Genomic DNA, 20,432 nt, shown 5'->3' with positions numbered 1-20,432 from the left:
TAAAACAAAGGTCTGGACTGAAGTGCTCCAAAATCCTTATCTCAAGAAATCTCATCTTCTCTCCCTCCACTCGTTCCCTCCAAACAACCCACCTCCAAAAAAAAAAAAAAAAGAGATAAGCCTTTTTCATTCACTCGCTCCAATCTTTACACACATACTCACAGAGAAGGATCGTCGGAGACCAAGTAATAGTCTCAGAAAAAAAAAATGGCTTGCTCAAACCTGGCCACAATGTGGGTCCCAACAAAGGCCGATCCGACGGCCTCGGCCCTCTCCTTCCGCTCCGTCCTAAACCCCTTCCAACTCTCGTCCTCTTCCTCATCCTCCGTCGCCGGAAAACACTCCACGGCCGTGCAGTGCAGTCTCCGCGACCTCCGCGACCGCATAGAGTCCGTGAAGAACACGCAGAAGATCACGGAGGCCATGAAGCTCGTGGCCGCCGCGAAGGTCCGCCGCGCTCAGGAGGCGGTGGTCAGCGGACGGCCGTTCTCGGAGACGCTGGTGGAAGTCCTGTACAACATCAACGAGCAGCTCCAGACGGACGACGTGGACGTCCCTCTGACGAAGGTCCGACCGGTGAAGAAGATCGCGCTGGTGGTGGTCACCGGCGACCGGGGGCTCTGCGGCGGGTTCAACAACCAGATCATCAAGAAGGCCGAGGCTCGGATGAAGGACCTGAAGGAGCTAGGGGTGGAGTTCACGGTGATCAGCGTGGGGAAGAAAGGGAACTCCTACTTCCTCCGCCGTCCGTACATCCCTCTGGACCGGACTCTGGAGCAGGGGAACCTCCCGACGGCGAAGGAGGCCCAGGCCATCGCCGACGACGTGTTCTCTCTGTTCGTCTCCGAGGAGGTGGACAAGGTGGAGATGCTCTACACCAAGTTCGTGTCGCTGGTGAAATCGGAGCCGGTGATTCACACTCTGCTCCCTCTTTCCCCCAAAGGCGAGGTGTGCGACATCAACGGGACCTGCGTGGACGCGGCGGAGGACGAGATGTTCCGGCTGACGACGAGGGAGGGGAAACTGACGGTGGAGAGAGAGGCGTCGAGGACGGAGACGCCGGATTTCTCGCCGGTGCTGGAGTTCGAGCAAGATCCGGTGCAGATCCTCGACGCCCTGCTTCCTCTGTACCTCAACAGCCAGATCCTGAGGGCTCTCCAGGAGTCTCTCGCCAGCGAGCTCGCCGCCAGAATGACCGCCATGAGCAACGCCTCCGACAACGCCTCCGATCTCAAGAAGGACCTCTCCACCAAGTACAATCGCCAGCGTCAGGCCAAGATCACCGGCGAGATTCTTGAGATCGTCGCCGGAGCAAACGCCCTAACCTAGATACCTCCCCTATTTTTCCCTCTCCCTCTCTCTCTCTATCTCTCTCTACATATATATGTATATGTTACCAATTGAAAGCAAACCATTTTTCTCCTTTTTCTTTTCTTTTTTTTTTAGTTTTTTTTACACTCGATCATTGATCTCTCATCATTCTCAGCTCAGATCGATGTTTCGTTGTTAGTTCTCTTATTTTTGAGTTTATAAACGTTGTGCAATGACGGCGAGAGATACAGAAACTCCATGCAGGGCTGTGTGTATTTTATTTGGAGCCGATTATTCAATAAAACTATATTATTTTATAGAGGACTGTTACTGATTAAAGAAGCTAGTGTAACTTGTAAGAAACAGCCCGAAAACGAATATATTAGTCGTGTCGTTTTTAGAATGGAAGAGAATGTTTCCTTTCCTCCGAAACAAGCTAAAGGTGAATTCTCGATGGTTATTAATTTGAAAGTATTTCACGGTAACGTACCATGTTTTGATTTTGCTCCCACATTTTTGTCCAAATTTGTAAGGATGTTCATGTTCTTTGAAACATTAAAAATAAGCGGGAGTTATGGGATCTAGAAACTTATAATTGGAGTTAGTGTCTATAGATGTTGGACTTAATCCACTTATGCAGACCCAATATTGAAGGCCAAGATGAAAAAGTAAAACGATGTAAAGTAATTCCGGTTCATCTTAAGAATTAGCTACTCATTATAAGACTTAGCTCAATGACAGACTCATCATGAGATCAGCTTAATGCCGAACTCCTTGAATGGATCAGCTCAATGACGACTTAAGGAAATAATTTGAAGAATTGAAGATATAACCGGAGTTGATGAATGACGTCACAAATCAAGAATTCAATGCGAATATAAACCGTTAATATTTGCATTTATGATTGTAACAGTCGAATGTAATGTAGTATAAATATGTGCAAAGAGGATCAAAGAACGAATCTATTTTTTTTCCCGACACTCACTTGTACTCGAATCAATCAATACAAATTATACAATTCTTTTTTAGCTCCATTTCTTTGTTCATATTTTTATTTCCAAGTTCATTGTTCTTATTTCGTTTTGTTCTTCTAAATATATCAATTTCAATGTTATAGAGGATTCAGAATCCTAAGACAAGAACTTAGGCTATATCTCTCTTAAAATAAATCGAATTTCTTTGTCGAAATTCTTGATTGTTGACTTCGGTGAAAACCGCATCAACAATGTCATTACTCATATTTAACATAATTAGTTTTATTGTGATTAGTTTCGCTGACGCAGTTTGTATCGACTGTGATATGGAGCTTTTATTGTTTTTAGAAATCAAGAATTGGTTTCTAATACAGCCAGTGATAATCTTAACTTTTTATTTCTTCTACCAAAATGATGTTTAGTAATCAATCTAGTCCGCGGCATCGCATGAATTTGTAGTCGCGGGTTTACTGTTCACCATTCTTGTTTATAAGTTTCTACTGTACAAATATGAAATGAAGTATATGAATAAGAGAATTCATTAGCACACAAATGTAAATAGCATTTAAAGTATTTCTCTGTTCATTTTTCATTCATTTGAAATATTACGCAAATGATTAAAATATATTATTTGTTTAGATCCAACTGTTAGATCCGAATATCACGGGTGAAATCCATCACCTAATTCCACGACCGAATCATGTTGAACATTGGAGAATCATAAACTAAATAGCGGAAGCGTACCTGATGAATCCATGACGGTTGGTCTTCCAGATCAACACGTATTTCTTTGAGAGTCCCTTCAGTTCTCTCTGGCTCACTCTGACGACGGGATATCAAGAATGATAAGAATGTTACGTGTGACCTGGGGACCAGCCGTATTTATAGAGAAACCCTAGGTTACCCTAGTGGGCTTCCTATTTCAACCCATCACTGAAATAGAAGCCCATAATGAGTCTACACATTAAAGGCCCACAACCTGTTAGATACATTAAAGCCCAATAACCGTACACCAAATTAGATCACTTTTAACGGGCCATCTTTATTAACAGTTTACAATACATAATTATTTAACATATAAGCCCAACGTTGGATTAAAGATCCAACATATTGGATCAAAGATCCAACATATTGGATCAAAGATCCAACAATCTCCCACTTGGTCTATATGTTTAACCTTATAATTATGTATCGCAAAAATAACCGAAAGAGCTCAATTTTACTGTCATTACCAAAATGTATCTCATAACCAATCCGGTCCATCAACCATATCAACATAGGATCAAAGCGGCATTCGCTACATCTATCGTAGTTATACCCATCAATGGTCACGTATATCGATACAACTGAACGACATGGATCATGAAGTGGATGTGTAGTATGGAAATTTCATGTTATGTGACCTCAACATGTCTATTTCCATTTGGTCCTCCTTAAACCTTAGTGAGATCAAACCATATACTAGAAAAAACAGAGTCTAAATAAACCAAAACTTAATTTCTGCAGAAAACCTCAATAATCATAAATAAACCAAATATGTCTATAACATAAAAGCACTAAAAATAGCAAAACAACAAACTCCCACTAGAACTGAATATCCTGAGCTGAAATAACACCCATATGAGCAGTGTGCTCGTGAAACACTTTGGGTGGTAGTCCCTTAGTAAGCGGATCCGCAATCATGGAGTTTGTTCCGATGTGCTCGATAGACAACTGTCTACTCTGAATTCTTTCTTTCACAACCAGGAACTTGATGTCGATGTGTTTCGACTTCGTGGAGCTCCTGTTGTTGTTGGAGTATAGTACAGCGGATTTGTTGTCACAATATAACTTGAGTGGTCTATCAACACCATCTATTATGCGCACCCCAGTGACAAAATTCCGCAACCATATCCCCTGATTGGACGCCTCATAACAAGCTACAAATTCTGCTGCCATGGTAGAAGATGCTATAAGAGACTGTTTAGCACTCTTCCAGGAGATAGCACCTCCAGCCAACAAATAAATATAGCCTGATGTAGATTTCATACTGTCTTGGCATCCAGCAAAATCAGAGTTAGTATACCCGATGATCTCGATCTGATCTGACCTCCGATATGTGAGCATGTAGTCTTTTGTTCTTTGTAAGTACCGCAGGACCCGTTTAGCTGCTTTCCAATGGTCCATCTCTGGGTTGCTTAAATATCTGCCTAACATCCATGTAATGTACGCAATATCCGGACGCGTACAAACCTGAGCATACATTAGACTTCCTACTGCCGAAGCATAGGGAATCGTCTGCATTTCCTTTTCTTCAAAATCATTCTTAGGGCACTGATTGAGACTGAATTTGTCTCCCTTAGCCACAGGAGTATCACCTGGTTTACATTCCTGCATGCCATATCTTTTTAGAACCTTTTCGATATAGCTCTTTTGTGATAATCCAAGAATCCCCCGAGAGCGATCTCGAGATATCTGGATTCCTAATACAAAAGAGGCGTCACCAAGATCTTTCATCTCAAAATTCTTAGCTAGAAATCTCTTGGTTTCGTGCAATAAGCCTATATCGTTGCTGGCAAGCAAAATGTCATCAACATATAAAACCAGAAAAATACACTTACTCCCACAGAACTTATGGTATATACATTCATCCACCAAATTCATTTCAAAACCGAACGAAATAATCACTTGGTGAAATTTGAAATACCATTGTCGAGATGCTTGTTTGAGTCCATAGATGGATTTTTTAAGTTTGCAGACCAAATCATTTGCGTCTTTGGACACATAATTTTCTGGTTGCACCATATAGATTGTTTCCTCGATGTCACCATTAAGGAACGCAGTCTTCACATCCATCTGATGTAACTCAAGATCAAAATGCGCCACTAATGCCATTACAATTCTAAAAGAGTCTTTCGTGGAAACCGGAGAGAAAGTCTCTTTATAGTCGATGCCTTCTTTCTGTGTGAAACCTTTTGCAACAAGACGAGCTTTGTACCTTTCCACATCACCTTTCGAATCCCTTTTGGTCTTAAATATCCATTTGCAACCAATGGGTTTCGCACCTTCTGGTAATGGTACAAGGTCCCAAACGTCATTATCCTTCATAGATTTCATCTCTTCGTTCATGGCATCGATCCACATTTGAGAATCAGAACTTTTCATGGCTTGAAGGAAGTTGATAGGATCATCTTCGTTCACTCCAATGTCATCCTCATGTTCTTGAAGAAATACAACATAATCATCTGGTATTGCACTTCTTCTTTCTCTGGTGGATCTTCTTAATGGCATATGTTCTTGAGGTGGTAGAGTTTGTTCTTCTGGAACAATTTGTTGCGCAAGGGGTTCCCTAATATTGTCTTGAATTGAGTCTTGAACAATGTCAGGAGTAAAGTCCTGATCATTGTCAATGTCACCTATGGGAATATTAACATATTCCTCTTCCAAGACAAATTTTCTTACCGTATCTCCCCTTGCAAACTCGACATCCTCAAAGAATTGAGCATTTCCTGTCTCGAAAATTGACCTAATTGTGGGATCATAAAACTTGTACCCCCGGGATCTCTCAGCGTATCCAACAAAATAGCAGCTCACAGTCTTTGAGTCCAGTTTCTTTTCATTAGGCTTATAAGGCCTTGCCTCAGCTGGACATCCCCAAACGTGCATATGTTTTAGACTAGGCTTTTTGCCCGTCCAAAGTTCGTAAGGTGTTTTGCTCGCTGCCTTAGTTGGAACCCTGTTAAGGATATATGCTGCAGTCTTTAATGCTTCTCCCCAGAGCGATTCAGGTAAAGTAGAATGACAAATCATACTTCTTACCATGTCTTTAAGCGTTATGTTTCGTCTTTCAGCAACACCGTTCATAGTGGGCGAACCCGGCATAGTGTACTGTGGGATGATACCGCATTCCTCTAGGAATTTAGCAAACGGTCCTGGACGTTGTTCACCTGAACCGTCATATCTACCGTAGTACTCACCACCACGATCAGATCTGACGATTTTAATTCTTTTACTGAGTTGATTTTCAACTTCAGCTTTGAACTTCTTGAACACGTCTAGTGACTGTGACTTTTCATGAATGAGATATATGTAGCCACATCTTGAAAAATCGTCTATGAACGTTATAAAATATTGCTGACCATTCCAAGCAGATGTTGGAAAAGGTCCACAAATGTCTGTATGAATAAGTTCTAAGACGTCCAAAGTCCTGTTGGCTTCAAATCTCCTTTTATTGGTTTGTTTTCCTTTTATGCAATTTACACAGATGTTGAAATCCGTGAAATCTAAGGGATCTAGAATTTCGCATGACACAAGTCTCTCTATTCTCCTTTGAGAGATGTGACCTAATCGTTTGTGCCATAACGCGCCCGAATTCTCGCTAGTTAATTTTCTCTTTACACCTCGAGTACTTAAATGCAAGGATTCATTAAATGAAACATTTATCTCAACAGAATATAGATTATCGTATCCTGATAAAGAACCGGAACCAACCATATTTGAACTGTGAAACAAACTAAATTTTCCATTCTCAAATGAACAAGAATAACCACATTTGTCCAAACAAGAAACAGAAATCAAGTTCCGTCTAAAAGACGGTACCACAAAAGTTTCATCAAGATCCAAATAAAATCCAGTCTTTAACAATAATCTAAATTTTCCAATTGCTTCAACTTCAACCTTCTTGCCATCGCCCACATAGATGTATCTTTCAGCATCATTTGGCTTTCGGCAATGGAGGCAACCCTGCATAGACACACTGATGTGAGTGGTTGCACCAGAATCCATCCACCAGGTGTCCTTAGGTACCGAAGCTAAATTAACCTCAGAACAAACCAAATTAAGAAGCATACCTTTCTTAGCACGCCAAGCGTGATAATTAGCACAATGCTTCTTTACATGCCCTTCAGCTCGACAGAAGAAGCAACCAGTCTCCTCAGGGTTATCTGGTTGCTTTTGATGTTTCTTCTGAGGTGCTGTATTCGCAGCTTCCTTATCCTTCTTTCTTTTCTTTCCCTTGTCCCCGCTCTTAGAGGTTGAGGCTAGGTGAGCACTTTCTGTCTTATCTTGCTGCAACCTTTCCTCTTCCTGAACACAATATGAGATGAGCTCATTAAGAGACCAAGTCTCTTTCTGACAATTGTAGCTCACCTTAAACTGGCTAAATTGTGTTGGAAGAGATATCAGAACTAGATGCACTAGCAAGTCCTCAGAGAGTTCAAGCTTAAGTGCTTTCAGCTTTGAAGCAAGATGAGACATCTCTAGTATGTACTCCCTGATATTGCCTTTACCCTTATACTTCATTGAAATCAGACTTGTCAAGAGCGTACCAATTTCAGACTTTTCGTTCTTGACAAACCTTTTCTCAATATCAGCGAGGAACGCCATAGCGGTTTTGATACTATCGGACATTGTGCCCCTGAATGCTTCTGGAATGGCCTTCTTCATAATCATCATGCACATGCGATTCGATCTCTCCCACTTTTCCATCTCCCTCTTGTCATCAGAGGTACTCTGGTCCATAAGTGCCGGAGGAGCTTCAGTTCGTATCGCCAGGTCAAGATCCATGACCCCGAGAACAATCAGCAAGTTCTCCTTCCATGACTTGAAGTTAGAGCCATTCAGCAAAGGAATTGAATTGATGTTGGCAGAAATATTTCCAGGAGTCGTAACTGATACAAAGAACAATAAACAAATAAACAAACAAGCTCAGATAAAACCTAATCCGAAACTCAAAAATTCAAATTCAAATATGGTAAAACCCATCTCAAGATACCGTGCACTCCATCAATATTATGTCTTTGGACAAGAATAATAACTTGTAAGTGATATCTTGGTGCACTAATCAAATACTGATAATAATGAACATATCAAATAATAGATCTTCCTTTGGGCCGATCTAATATTCACATGTAAAACCGAAGAATCATCACGTATTTATTAGCGCAAACATACATGCAATAAAGTTAAACATTTACCTTCCTTTGGGCCGATAAATATTCACCAAAAAATTACACGTACAAAACATTTTATATTTTAAAATAAATAAATTTCCACAAGAGAGGTCACTTTGGTGACATGTTGCGTTAATTAATTTATTTTAAAAATATATATACTAAATAATACCATGATTTTTTTTTTTTTTTTTTTTTATATGTGGGCTAAACCCACAACTTAAGCAATCAAGGCCCATTAGGGTATTAATCAACGCAGCTACCCTTTTGCACGTCTCTGCCTGATGCTTAAGAATCCATATACCAAACTGAATAAAATATTTTAATATGCATAGCTGATATACCGAAACCTAACAACCTGGAGAATTCTTTGTCACGATTTTCTATAATACTGATTATATCAAAGAATTGAACCAGGAAACATTAAAAGAATAAGACAAAAAAAAAAAATGTCTCACGCACATTATTAAAACAAAACTGAAAACAAGAGTCTGGTGTATATATGTATATACTAGAAACTGATATCAAACCTGATGAACAATATGCCAAAAAAAAAAAAAAAAAAAACTTTATACAGAAACCTATATTATAGAAATTCGTGCAATATAGTATACAACCACTGATGAGTTGTAAAAAGAACAAACATTCGATTAAACATAATTCCTGATGATATCAAATAAAAAATACCATGACCATAAATTGCACGAATTTCAATAAAACCCAAAGTATCCAAAAAAAATGATAAGCAAAAGACTAATAACAAGACTGAAAGCCTTATACCGAAATTGAAACTATTATGCATATGTATATATATGCGATTGAAAAAAGATATATCAAGAACTGAAGGATCCATAAAATTAAAGCCGACAATCATCGATTTCTTTATTCCGAATTTCCCCAAAAATTCAAACATGATAGGCTCTGATACCAATTGTTAGATCCGAATATCACGGGTGAAATCCATCACCTAATTCCACGACCGAATCATGTTGAACATTGGAGAATCATAAACTAAATAGCGGAAGCGTACCTGATGAATCCATGACGGTTGGTCTTCCAGATCAACACGTATTTCTTTGAGAGTCCCTTCAGTTCTCTCTGGCTCACTCTGACGACGGGATATCAGGAATGACAAGAATGTTACGTGTGACCTGGGGACTAGCCGTATTTATAGAGAAACCCTAGGTTACCCTAGTGGGCTTCCTATTTCAACCCATCACTGAAATAGAAGCCCATAATGAGTCTACACATTAAAGGCCCACAACCTGTTAGATACATTAAAACCCAATAACCGTACACCAAATTAGATCACTTTTAACGGGCCATCTTTATTAACAGTTTACAATACATAATTATTTAACATATAAGCCCAACGTTGGATTAAAGATCCAACATATTGGATCAAAGATCCAACACCAACATGAATACTGTGTGATAGTGCGTAATATTTTGATCTATGAAATCAACATTTAAGATGTCGATGATTTTCTAAATACTAATTTATTTTTTCGATGGAAATATAGTTGGTCAATAGAAAATGCAGAATAAAATTTGTGAAACCCCTAAAAATAGCCATTAAGAGATTAGAATTTTGGTATTGTAAAATTCTATATTACAATTATATGTCTATATGTTGTGTATGCTGTGATATAAGTAATGCTTTAGCCATGACGATCTTCTCCTAATAAAATAATTATCGGAGAGAAATTAAGATAAATTTGTGTGATGTTAATTTAAGTCTAGTTACTAGATGTTTTGTGTTACGTACATGATTATCTCATGTATATATATATTAGGTAGTTAGAGGTACAAATATTTGTTGATAATATATATATATATATAATAGGCATAAACTTTTCACATAATACAAAAAGTGATAACATTTATTTCTTATTATGATCACTGCTCAATACTTAATATGCATATGTATATGTATATGTATAGTAATAATTATAACTCTTGCTGGCTTACTCTGTGCCAACAAAATAATATATTGTCCTCATTATTCTCAAATATTTAGATTTCTTAAATATATGAAAAAAAATAAGAAAATAAATATCTTAGATTATGATCTGATGGATGAGAGAAAAAGTAGGATTTATAGTCAAGATTCAATGACTCATGCTTAACTACAAAATAGGAAAGAATAAATGAGAATTAAATATCTCTATGAGCTTCCGAGAATATCTCTATTCTACCACTATAAATAAGGGTCTAAGAAAAAACAAAAAATAACTCAAGCTAACAGCTAAAATCTGACCAACTCTCTCTGTTGACCGTGTGCTCTCTCTCTCTCTCTCTCTCTCTCTCTCTCTCTCTCTCTCTCTCTTTCTCCCTCGAAATTTCGTGATTCCATTCCCATAAACATGGTACGATCTGAAATCATAAATCAGAGTCGCAATGGGATTCAGAGTGTGCCCACACTTTATTTTTATTCGTTCGGAGATTATGTTTCGGAAGACTAAGGTGTCATCGAAGCGAATCGAAGGAGATCCCGAGAGTTTCAGAGACATCCCGGAGGTCTGATCGTAGAAGACGACGCTAGGAGGTTGAGACGAGACGAGAAGAATACAAGAAACTCGAGGAGATCCTGATTTAGAAAGCTTAAGGAGAAACCCGTAAGTTTTCTATAACTTGTCTCTTTTAATTGGTTGCTTTGTTAGGAATATTGTCCACTAGAAGATGATAATTACTAAAAAAAGATACGAAGTTACATTCTTAGCATCATATGATTAGTGGGTTGATGTCTGATAACATTCATAATAAATAACAACTATCATCCATAGTCTCCGTATCAAATTGAATCGCATGCTGGGCATCCGAGATCGGGCGGTGAACTAAAACTTGGTCGATGGCTGATATGTGCCTGGAAAGCCTTATCTAAAGTCATATATGTGGAACATGAGTGAGGTTTGATCACTCAGTGGGAGCATTATACACTTGTAGAAGGTGTACGACCTGGACAGACTTTGATTTGGATAGATGCGTCGTTTAAGGACCGTTACGATGCACTAGCCGTGGCTGCTTATGATGGTCACAGTGACGCTTGATCTATTTATGGAAATGCTGTTTATTTGTTGCTAGATCAAGTAAATAAATTTTATATTTTTTTTTGGACAAGTAAATATGTGTTGAATGAGTTTAAAGCCATTGGGCCTTGAAAAAGCAAAAAATTGGGCCTCCATACCTTGGTATAAGCGATTATTGTACTGGTTGTAGAACAAATATTTTTTCTGTTTTTCTATTCCTAAATTAAAGGAGAAAATATTAGAAATATGATTGTCCTATCTTCTCTCCTAATATTTAGGTTAAATATTAGGAGAATATTTAGGAGAATATATTTTCCTTAATTTTCTCAACAACAAAATATTTTATACTGTTGTATAAAATAAAATCCTAGATACTGATCTGACGGATGAGAGAAAAAATATGATTTACTTATTGAGATCCAATGACTGAGATTTAATCCACTAGTGTGAACACAATAAAAGGAAATAATATTTTCTAGGATATTTTGGAATATTCTATAAGATACCTTTTGAACTGCTATAAATAGATGGTTGACGAGAAGCAAATTTTAACCTAATTTGATCATAAATTTCGTGGCCTCATATGCCTAGGGTGTGCCGACTTTTGCTTCATCTCCCTCCCCTTGGAATTGCTTTCATTCTATTCTTACAAATAAGAGAGAAAGATCGAAAACACCCCATTTTCAGATCTAGTGAGATACAAGGTTGCCCACTCATTTGTCTTATTTTCCTCGGAGGTTACGTTTTGGAAGACTTTGGTGTCATCACATCGAGTCTTTGAAGGAAGAATTCCAAATCTGATCGTGTGAAGGCTTGTACGTTCAAGACAAAGATGGATTGTGAAAACTTTCGGTTCGTGAGACAAAAACTGTAAGTTTTCTTAAACTCGTCTTTCTCATCGGTTGCTTGACATATTGCTTGCTCTCATTAAATAACGTAGATCTATATCTTGTATAAATAACCATGTTTTAATTAGCTCTTGTTAGCGTAATTTCATTGCTTCCGATGCATCATGGTTGTTTTCTGGTGTCGTTTAATCGAGTGAATCACAAACAAGTGGTATCAGAGCTAGTTGATATACATTTTTAATATGATTCGTTCGTGTGATGAAGTATAATATAGTTTGAATGGATTTATATTTTGATATGAAATTCTAACAATTATGTATATTGATATGTGAATTTTGATTCGTGATTTGATCGTAGATTATTTGATTCTCGCTTTCTTAGATTTGTTGTTAAACCCGAAATTCAAAGGGTATGGGTTTTTGTAATTCTTATTAAAATACTTGATGTAATCCGATGGTTGTGAAATTCGAAGAGATGTCTACCCACGGTATGAAGAGATGACTGTCCAAGTTTCAGCTCTAACGGAGGTCGGATGATGGCGCTTTGACGAAGAAACCCGATTTATTGACATCTTTGTCAATAAACCACCTACCCCTTAGAAAATAGGTCTCGGCCCATTAGCCCTCCCGGCTCTTGGTCCGAGCTCAATTGTTAAGCCTACCTTGGCAAGTGGGCTCAAGGATTCGACCAGGTCGTAGTCCGTTAGCCCGGTGCGCCTAAGGCCAAATCGTTTAAAAAAAATTCAATTTTTGAAGTTTTAATTAAAATAATTATATGGGCCGAGCCCTAATATTTTTTATTTAAAACAAATGAAAAATAAGTATTCTTGATATCGATTTATTTTTCTATAGGACATTGAATGAGCCTTTATTTCATTAATTAATTTTTGAAAAAGTTAAGAAAAATAAATAATCTTGAATTGATTTATTTTTCAATGAGACATTGAATGTGCTCATATGAATCTATGAACTAATATGACTGAGTTCATCAAGTTAGATTTATAAAAATCAAATAGGAAACGATCAAACAGAATCAAACCATACTTGCTTGCTCTAGCTTGTTTACTTAATTACTTATAACCATGCTTGTTAGCTATAACTTAGAAATTGTTTTGTGGGTTTATGCTTGTCATGGGTTTTCATTTATTATATTAAATTATCTAATTGGATTAGGATAGTTTTGATAAATGAGTTGAATGGATCAGAGAGCTTTGTCACCAAGCCGATAAGAGGCTAAGCTTGGGGGTTATTAAAAGACTATGTGTTCCCTCCTCGCTGGAAGCTTTTCCGTGAAGGAATACTATTAGGATAATCAAGACTAGTTGTCACGAATTCCTAAACACTCGAGCTTTTAATATGATTAGATAATTCGAGTGGATCACCTAGATTAAAGTTAATGCTAGGAGAAAAATAATAATGCTGAAAGTATATTGAGTCGTAGACCTCCAACATTGCCGCAATACCGTGAGGATGAAAGATCCCTGCTTGATCGGCTGTCTTTTAAACATGGTGATCTGCTCCTACGGACAGGCTTTTTGTGTCTCTAGCGATAGGTGATGGAGTTGAATTCGGCATGTACTGGCTAATGCGTGAATCCAACCGGTGGTTGCTCATGTGGTCGAAGATTCCTAATTAGTTGGTAGTTAGTGAACATAGTCACGATGTTTCATGAACCACGATTGTTCACTAATTTGAGATGGTTATCGATTTTCACTAGGTGCACTCCGTGACGCCACCATAGTGGGACGGACTATGGTTATTGGTGGATTCCTATGGAATATAAAAACTGGGTTCTTTTCTTTAGTATTTTATCCCGTGCTTGGTTGCATTATGTTTTTATTTTCCTAAATCTTATTGATAGCTTGTTTCTTTTCATATTGCTATATATATGTGCTTTTATATTTTTAGTAATCATGTCAAACTCTGTTATGGCCCTGTTGTCGAAAGACGTCCTGACTGGTGAGAACTTCCCAAAATGGAAGTCTAACCTGAATATTGTGCTAGTGAGTGAAAGCATTCGCTTTATCCTCACTGATGAGAGACCTTTTTTTCCGACATCAAATTCATCCCGATCGCAGAAGGATGATTTTGATAGGTGGACTGTGGCTAACAACAAAGCCATAGCCTACATGCTTGCGAGTATATCTGATGCGTTGCAAAAAAAGTTGGAAGGTAAAGAGACTGATGTGGAGATCCTCGACTCGCTGCAGGAAATGTTTGGGATGCAGAGCGAGCAAGCCCGCATTAAACTCACCCATAAGTGCACAAGCACTAGGATGATTGCAGGCACTCCTGTGAGAGATCATGTCATGAAGATGACTAATTATTTCACAAAAGCTGAACTCCATGGGGCTTTGATGGATGAGGTCACTCAGGTGGGAATTATCCTGAATTCCATTTCGAGTGACTTCATACAGTTCACGTCGAACTATATCATGAATAAGTTGACTAATGGACTGCCTCAGCTATTGACGAGTTACAGACTTTCAAGTCTATTACTTGTCAAGGAAAGAACAAAGGATCGACTCTGTATGCTGACAAAAGTTCTTTGCCGAAATCCAAGAAGAATGTGTCTTCTGGAGCTGGGTCATCAAAGGCATGTCCTAGTACTTCGAAGGGGAAAGGCCCCGCTAACAAGGAAAGGAGAAACTTCAAGAGAAGTGGAAAAGGAAAAAAGAAAAGAAGCATGAAATTGTGTGCAATTGCCACTACTGCAACACTGAAGGCCATTGGAAAAGGAACTGTCATTTGTACATAGCCGAGCTTGAAAAGAACAAGAAGAATGCTGGTATGGTACCTTAAAATTCATGATATCCTAAAATTATTTTTGAGGATAATTATTCATGAGCATACTTCTTTTCTTATTGCAGAATAGATCTAGAGGAACACGATAGTGTTGGTGAGCTTGCTGAGCAATGTCGGATTCAAGCTCGAATTATTGAGAAGCTCATGCTCCAGTTCAAGATCTAAAATTTCCCGCTAGATTTATTACTTTCATTTTGGATTTATTTTTTTAACATGAGAGTGGTGTCACAAATAATCCGAGGTTTTCTGGACTGTAGTCTTTTATGGCTATTCCAGATAGGATGAATATTTTCTTTCTTTATGTTTTATTACATTATATGAACATATACATGTGTCATTAAATATTTCTCTACTCATTTATGAATTGCGATAAATTGCCTTTATGATATTTGAATATCCATAAATGCATAAGCCTTAATTGAATATAAAATATGAAAGACCGTGTTTCCGTTCGTTAACAATATTGGTGCACAAAATTATATTATTTAAGTTAAATAATATCTGTTAGAATTTTAATTAGCTTTTATTGCTTTAATAAAATTACTGTTATAAATGTATTTTATGAAATAATAAGAATTATTCAGTACTCTGGTAGTGTCTAAATAATTATCTCATATCGATAAATGATTTGTGTGATTACGAGATAATAAGATAACACAACTTTAAAGTTAGTGTTGATGATACAATGATTGAGTGGGAGGATCTTTATAAGAACCTAGACATTCTAGTTCAGTAACTAAGTGGGAGCTTCCTTGAATGGAACTTAGTCACGAGAATTGATTAAGTGGGAGCATCATTTATTGAATCCTAGTCACTATAATCATATTATTGAGTGGGAGCATCTTTTAGATGATTCTAGCCACAATTGTTCAAAGGATTAAATGAGAGCATCTTTAAAAGAATCTCCCCATTATTGAACAATATAATGAAAGCAATGTCCTTCATAGGACTGTTACCATCATTTATGATGGAATCCTTTAATGTGGATTAATATTGCTATCATGACAATAATATGAATGGAAATGTAATTAATTATTGACTTTCCATAAATAATCAATAAATAAGTGGGAGCATCTTTAATTAGAATCTTGCCGCTATTGAACGAAATTAAGATAGCTTAATCCTTCACAGGATTTTATGCATCATTGATTATGTGATTATTAATTGAATATAATAAGCTATTAAATCGTACAATAAATGGAAGTATGCATTACTTGCCATTAAATTGAAAGCATCCATTAATGGATCCTAGTCTTTAAATCATCAACATCTTTCCTTTAATGAAAGAATTGATCTTTATTAATAAAAAACAAACTAACTTGTCTTAAGTCATTAAACCCTAATTTAGTAGATCAATCTGTCAAGTTATTAGCTTGAAGGATTTGAGAGATCTATAAATTGAACAATGAATGTGTTCGAGCATTAACCAAGTGGAATGATAATTGAGGGATTGAGCCCTTGAGAAGAGACATTTGCAACGATGTTGCTCTTCTCTCTGATACCCCGAACCAATTCATTTGGGATCTTATTTAAATAAGATGAACTGTCCTTTGAGGAGCATGTTCTATTGACTTGTTGACATTGGATCTAAGTAGTTAGGAACTACTATACCTTTTATGATTAAAAGGTAGATCTTTAAAAATCAACAACTAATCATGATGGCTCATGGATTTTTGTTATAATCGATATTCTTGGAATGATCGATGTTTTTATTTTTATACACGTATCATTGAGATAGTTATTACCGTTGGATAATAGACTTAATGATGACACGATTGACTGAGCTAAAACAATTTCTGAAACTTGAAGTTTAGAAACGGCAAGCTCATACCATAAATGTCTCAAACATACTTATTGTGATAAGGTATGAGCTCAAAGGTGAGGCTAAGGACATTGTCAATAAAAGGACTTTAACTTAACTCTTTTGACAACTTCGTATTTCCGAGAATACTAACGAGTGTTTTAAACACTATAATGTTCTGAAAATAGTGAGATACTTAATTATTTAATTGTAAACCCTTAAAGTCATGTATATTGAAATATTACTTGACTAACAAGGATGCACAATAAATAACCAAGTAATGGAAGAAGTCAATAAAGTTCTTATTGAAACATATTTAATCTCACTATGGTTAGTGGTGATGAGATCTGAGCATGCAATTGTGCAAATTGTTGAAGGCACCAATAGATGTACACCAACGAATAGGGTAACTTCGTATCTTTAGATATAAAGTCCGGTGTATAGTCTAAAGCATACAAAGTGTTAAAGTGCTCTAAAGTAAATTGATTTACTAAGACATTATGACTTGACCTTAAGAGGTAAGTAAAGAACACTTCCATGTTAGCATGGACTGTGAATATATATTTGGATGTAAGTTGAATCGACATAATTTGTGGAGTATTATAAAATTGAGAATTCATGGGAATCTCAATCCTGGGTCAAAACTTCTGAAACTATCTCTCGGATGGCTACAAATAAATTGGCTCATGGTAACTAATCTTCTCTGGTCAAAGTGGGAGATTGTTAGGAATATTGCCCATTAGAAGATGATGATTGCTAAATAAGATAAGAAGTTACATTCTTAGCATCATATGATTAGTGGGTTGAGGTATGATAACATTCTGAATCAACAACAACTATCATCCATAGTCTCCGTATCAAACTGAATCGCATGCTGGGCATCCGAGATCGGGCGGTGAACTAAAACTTGGTCGATGACTGATAGGCGCCCGGAAAGCCTTATCTAAAGTCATATATGTGGAACACGAGTGACGGTTGATCACTCAGTGGGAGCATTATACACTTGCATAAGGTGTACGACCTGGACAGACTTTGGTTTGGATAGATGCGTCGTTTAAGGACCGTTATGATGCACTAGCCGAGGCCGCTTATGATGGTTACAGTGACACTTGATCTAATATCCTGAAGTAATCATGGACTTCTAGATCATGTTACCGACTTCTTTGACTAACCACGTTAAAGGCTAGTAAGACGCTGATCAAATATGTGTCTTGGCAAGTCGGGACATGATTGTAGAAGAAAGTGTTTTACAGATACGGAATCCAGCCTTTCTGAAAGAAGGTAAATGTTCTCTCACCTAAGGGTTGATTCCAGAACCGATTGATTGTGCACACTTCCGAAGTTAGATTACGTTCGGTTGAATCTTTCGCTTGGGAAGCAACGATGCTTAGGGTTTATATGTATGTAACGAGAAAGGTATAACTGAACAAATTGACCTATCTCGATACGGGCAGAACCTGGAGAATCATGATCACGTACTGACGAAATCATTGGACACTCGTTACGATGAGTAAATATAATTATAGTATTAAAGAAGGGTTCAGTCTTGGATTACACGGTGGAGTATTGAAAGAGACTAGACAATTCGATTTGAAAAGAGAACGGAATATTTTATCTTTTATCGAGATTGTTAAGCTTCTACTACTAGGTTCATCGTCCCCGATTCAGCTCCGATAAAGGAGGATAAGAACGTTAATATAATAATATGTTTTATTATTATAATCTCACTTGCTGTAATAGTGATTGACAAGATTAATTCCAAAAAAGATATTTTTGGAATTAAATTAATATTTATGGCAATACTGTTTATTTGTTGCTAGATCAAGTAAATAAATTTTATATTTATTGTTGGACAAGTAAATATGGTTAGATGAATTTAAAGCTATTGGGCCTTGAAAAAGCAAAAATTTGGGCCTCCATACCTTGGTATAAGCGATTATTGTACTGGTTGTAGAACAAATATTTTTTCTGTTTTTTTATTCCTAAATTAAAGGAGAAAATATTAGAAATATGATTGTCCTATCTTCTCTCCTAATATTTAGGTTAAATATTAGGAGAATATTTAGGAGAATATATTTTCATAAATTTTCTCAACAACAAAATATTTTATACTATTGTATAAAATAAAATCCTAGATACTGATCTGACGGATGAGAGAAAAAATATGATTTACTTGTTGAGATCCAATGACTGAGATTTAATTCACTAGTGTGAACACAATAAAATGAAATAATATTTTCTAGAATATTTTGGAATATTCTATAAGATACCTTTTGAACTGCTATAAATAGATGGCTGATGAGAAGCAAATTTTAACCAAATTTGATCATAAATTTCGTGGCCTCCTATGCCTAGGGTGTTCCGACTTTTGCTTCATCTCCCTCCCCTTGGAATTGCTTTCATTCCATTCTTAGAAATAAGAGAGAAAGATCGAAAACACCCCATTTCCAGATCCAGTGAAATACAACGTTGTCCACTCATTTGTCTTATCTTCCTCGGAGATTACGTTTCGGAAGACTTTGGTGTCATCACATCGAGTCCTTGAAGGAAGAATTCCAGATCTGATCGTGTGGAGGCTTATACGTTCAAGACGAAGACGGATTGTGAAAGCTTTCGGTTCGTGAGCCAAAAACTGTAAGTTTTCCTAAACTCGTTTTTCTCATCGGTTGCTTGACATATTGCTTGCTCTCATTAAATAACGTAGATCTAGATCTTGTATAAATAACCATGTTTTAATTAGCTCTTGTTAGCGTAATTTCATTGTTTTCGCTGCATCATGGTTGTTTTTTGGTGTTGTTTAATCGAGTGAATCACCAACATGCTTGAGATATATGCTCTCATGGTTAAATTAATTAAACAAAACTAGATCTTGTTTTAATAACCATTAAATTGATTAGCTTAAGATAGCGTAATTAATTATTTTTCAGCACGGTTATTATTTTTGGGTGCACAATGACCAACACAAAGTTTGTCGGAGAAGTTCTGTTGGTACTAAGCTCTTCTCGCTCCGCCGTTATATCCTGGGAGGTAAATTGCTCGTCGTTTCCAGCACCGTGGGAGAGCAATATTATTTTAAGGAAACTGTTGAACGGTCTTCGGTGTTCTTCGTCTTTATTTCCATCATAGTTTTTGTTGTCGGTGGTTTTCGGAAATTATAAATTTCTCATGACTTACGAAGAATTCCGCGTCAAATTCCGATTTCAAGATCCCAACGGGCCGGGCCACAAAAATAATCATCAAGGCCCACTTAAAACAAGCCAAGGCGAGCCTGCGCTCGCTCGCGTTCGCAACCACGCACAACTTAGGCTGCGCGCCCTGCGCCATATCGCAGAAGACGCGCCCACGCCCGACATGCGCAGTGAGCGTACTCCTAGAAGCCCCCCACGTGCACACTTCAAAAAAGGAGGCGCGCACGCGCGCTCGACAGTTTGGCGCGTCATAGTGTAGGAGCGCATGCGGTCTGCTCCCGCGTCCCCTCTCAGTGAGGGAGATAGATACTTCATGTCTCCTCAAGATCACTCACTCTTAGAGTTCTGAAACGTTGCCAAAGATTTTCTGCACGCATTTTCTATAATCGAGCGCTTAATCTCATGCTCATGGCTGCCCCTGGGATTCTCTACTGAGAATCTCCCTCATCTTCTGCACACGGCAGCGCTCGAGATTCTCTACTGAGAATCTCCTTCATCTCCAACGCACACGGGTGCGTCCAGAATTCTCCACTGAGAATCTCCCTCG

General features: G+C 37.5%; 1 protein-coding gene across 1 annotated transcript; it reads left to right on the top strand.

The window, feature by feature from the left end:
• Window positions 1-65: 65 nt before the first annotated feature.
• Window positions 66-1,630, top strand: ATPC1 (ATPase, F1 complex, gamma subunit protein). The gene has a single exon (XM_089626642.1). It carries the CDS (start codon window positions 208-210, stop codon window positions 1,327-1,329), a length of 1,122 nt encoding a protein of 373 aa, XP_089482768.1. The 5' UTR covers window positions 66-207; the 3' UTR covers window positions 1,330-1,630.
• The last annotated feature ends 18,802 nt before the right edge of the window (window positions 1,631-20,432 follow it).

This window comes from Urtica dioica, chromosome 9 (assembly GCF_054948205.1).
Source record: "Urtica dioica subsp. dioica isolate 48M chromosome 9, U.dioica_male_clone48M_v1_H2, whole genome shotgun sequence".
In the NCBI taxonomy this organism is placed as follows: domain Eukaryota; kingdom Viridiplantae; phylum Streptophyta; class Magnoliopsida; order Rosales; family Urticaceae; genus Urtica; species Urtica dioica.
The sequence above is the reverse complement of the archived record's forward strand: the minus strand, read 5'-3'. Positions and strand labels throughout refer to the sequence as shown.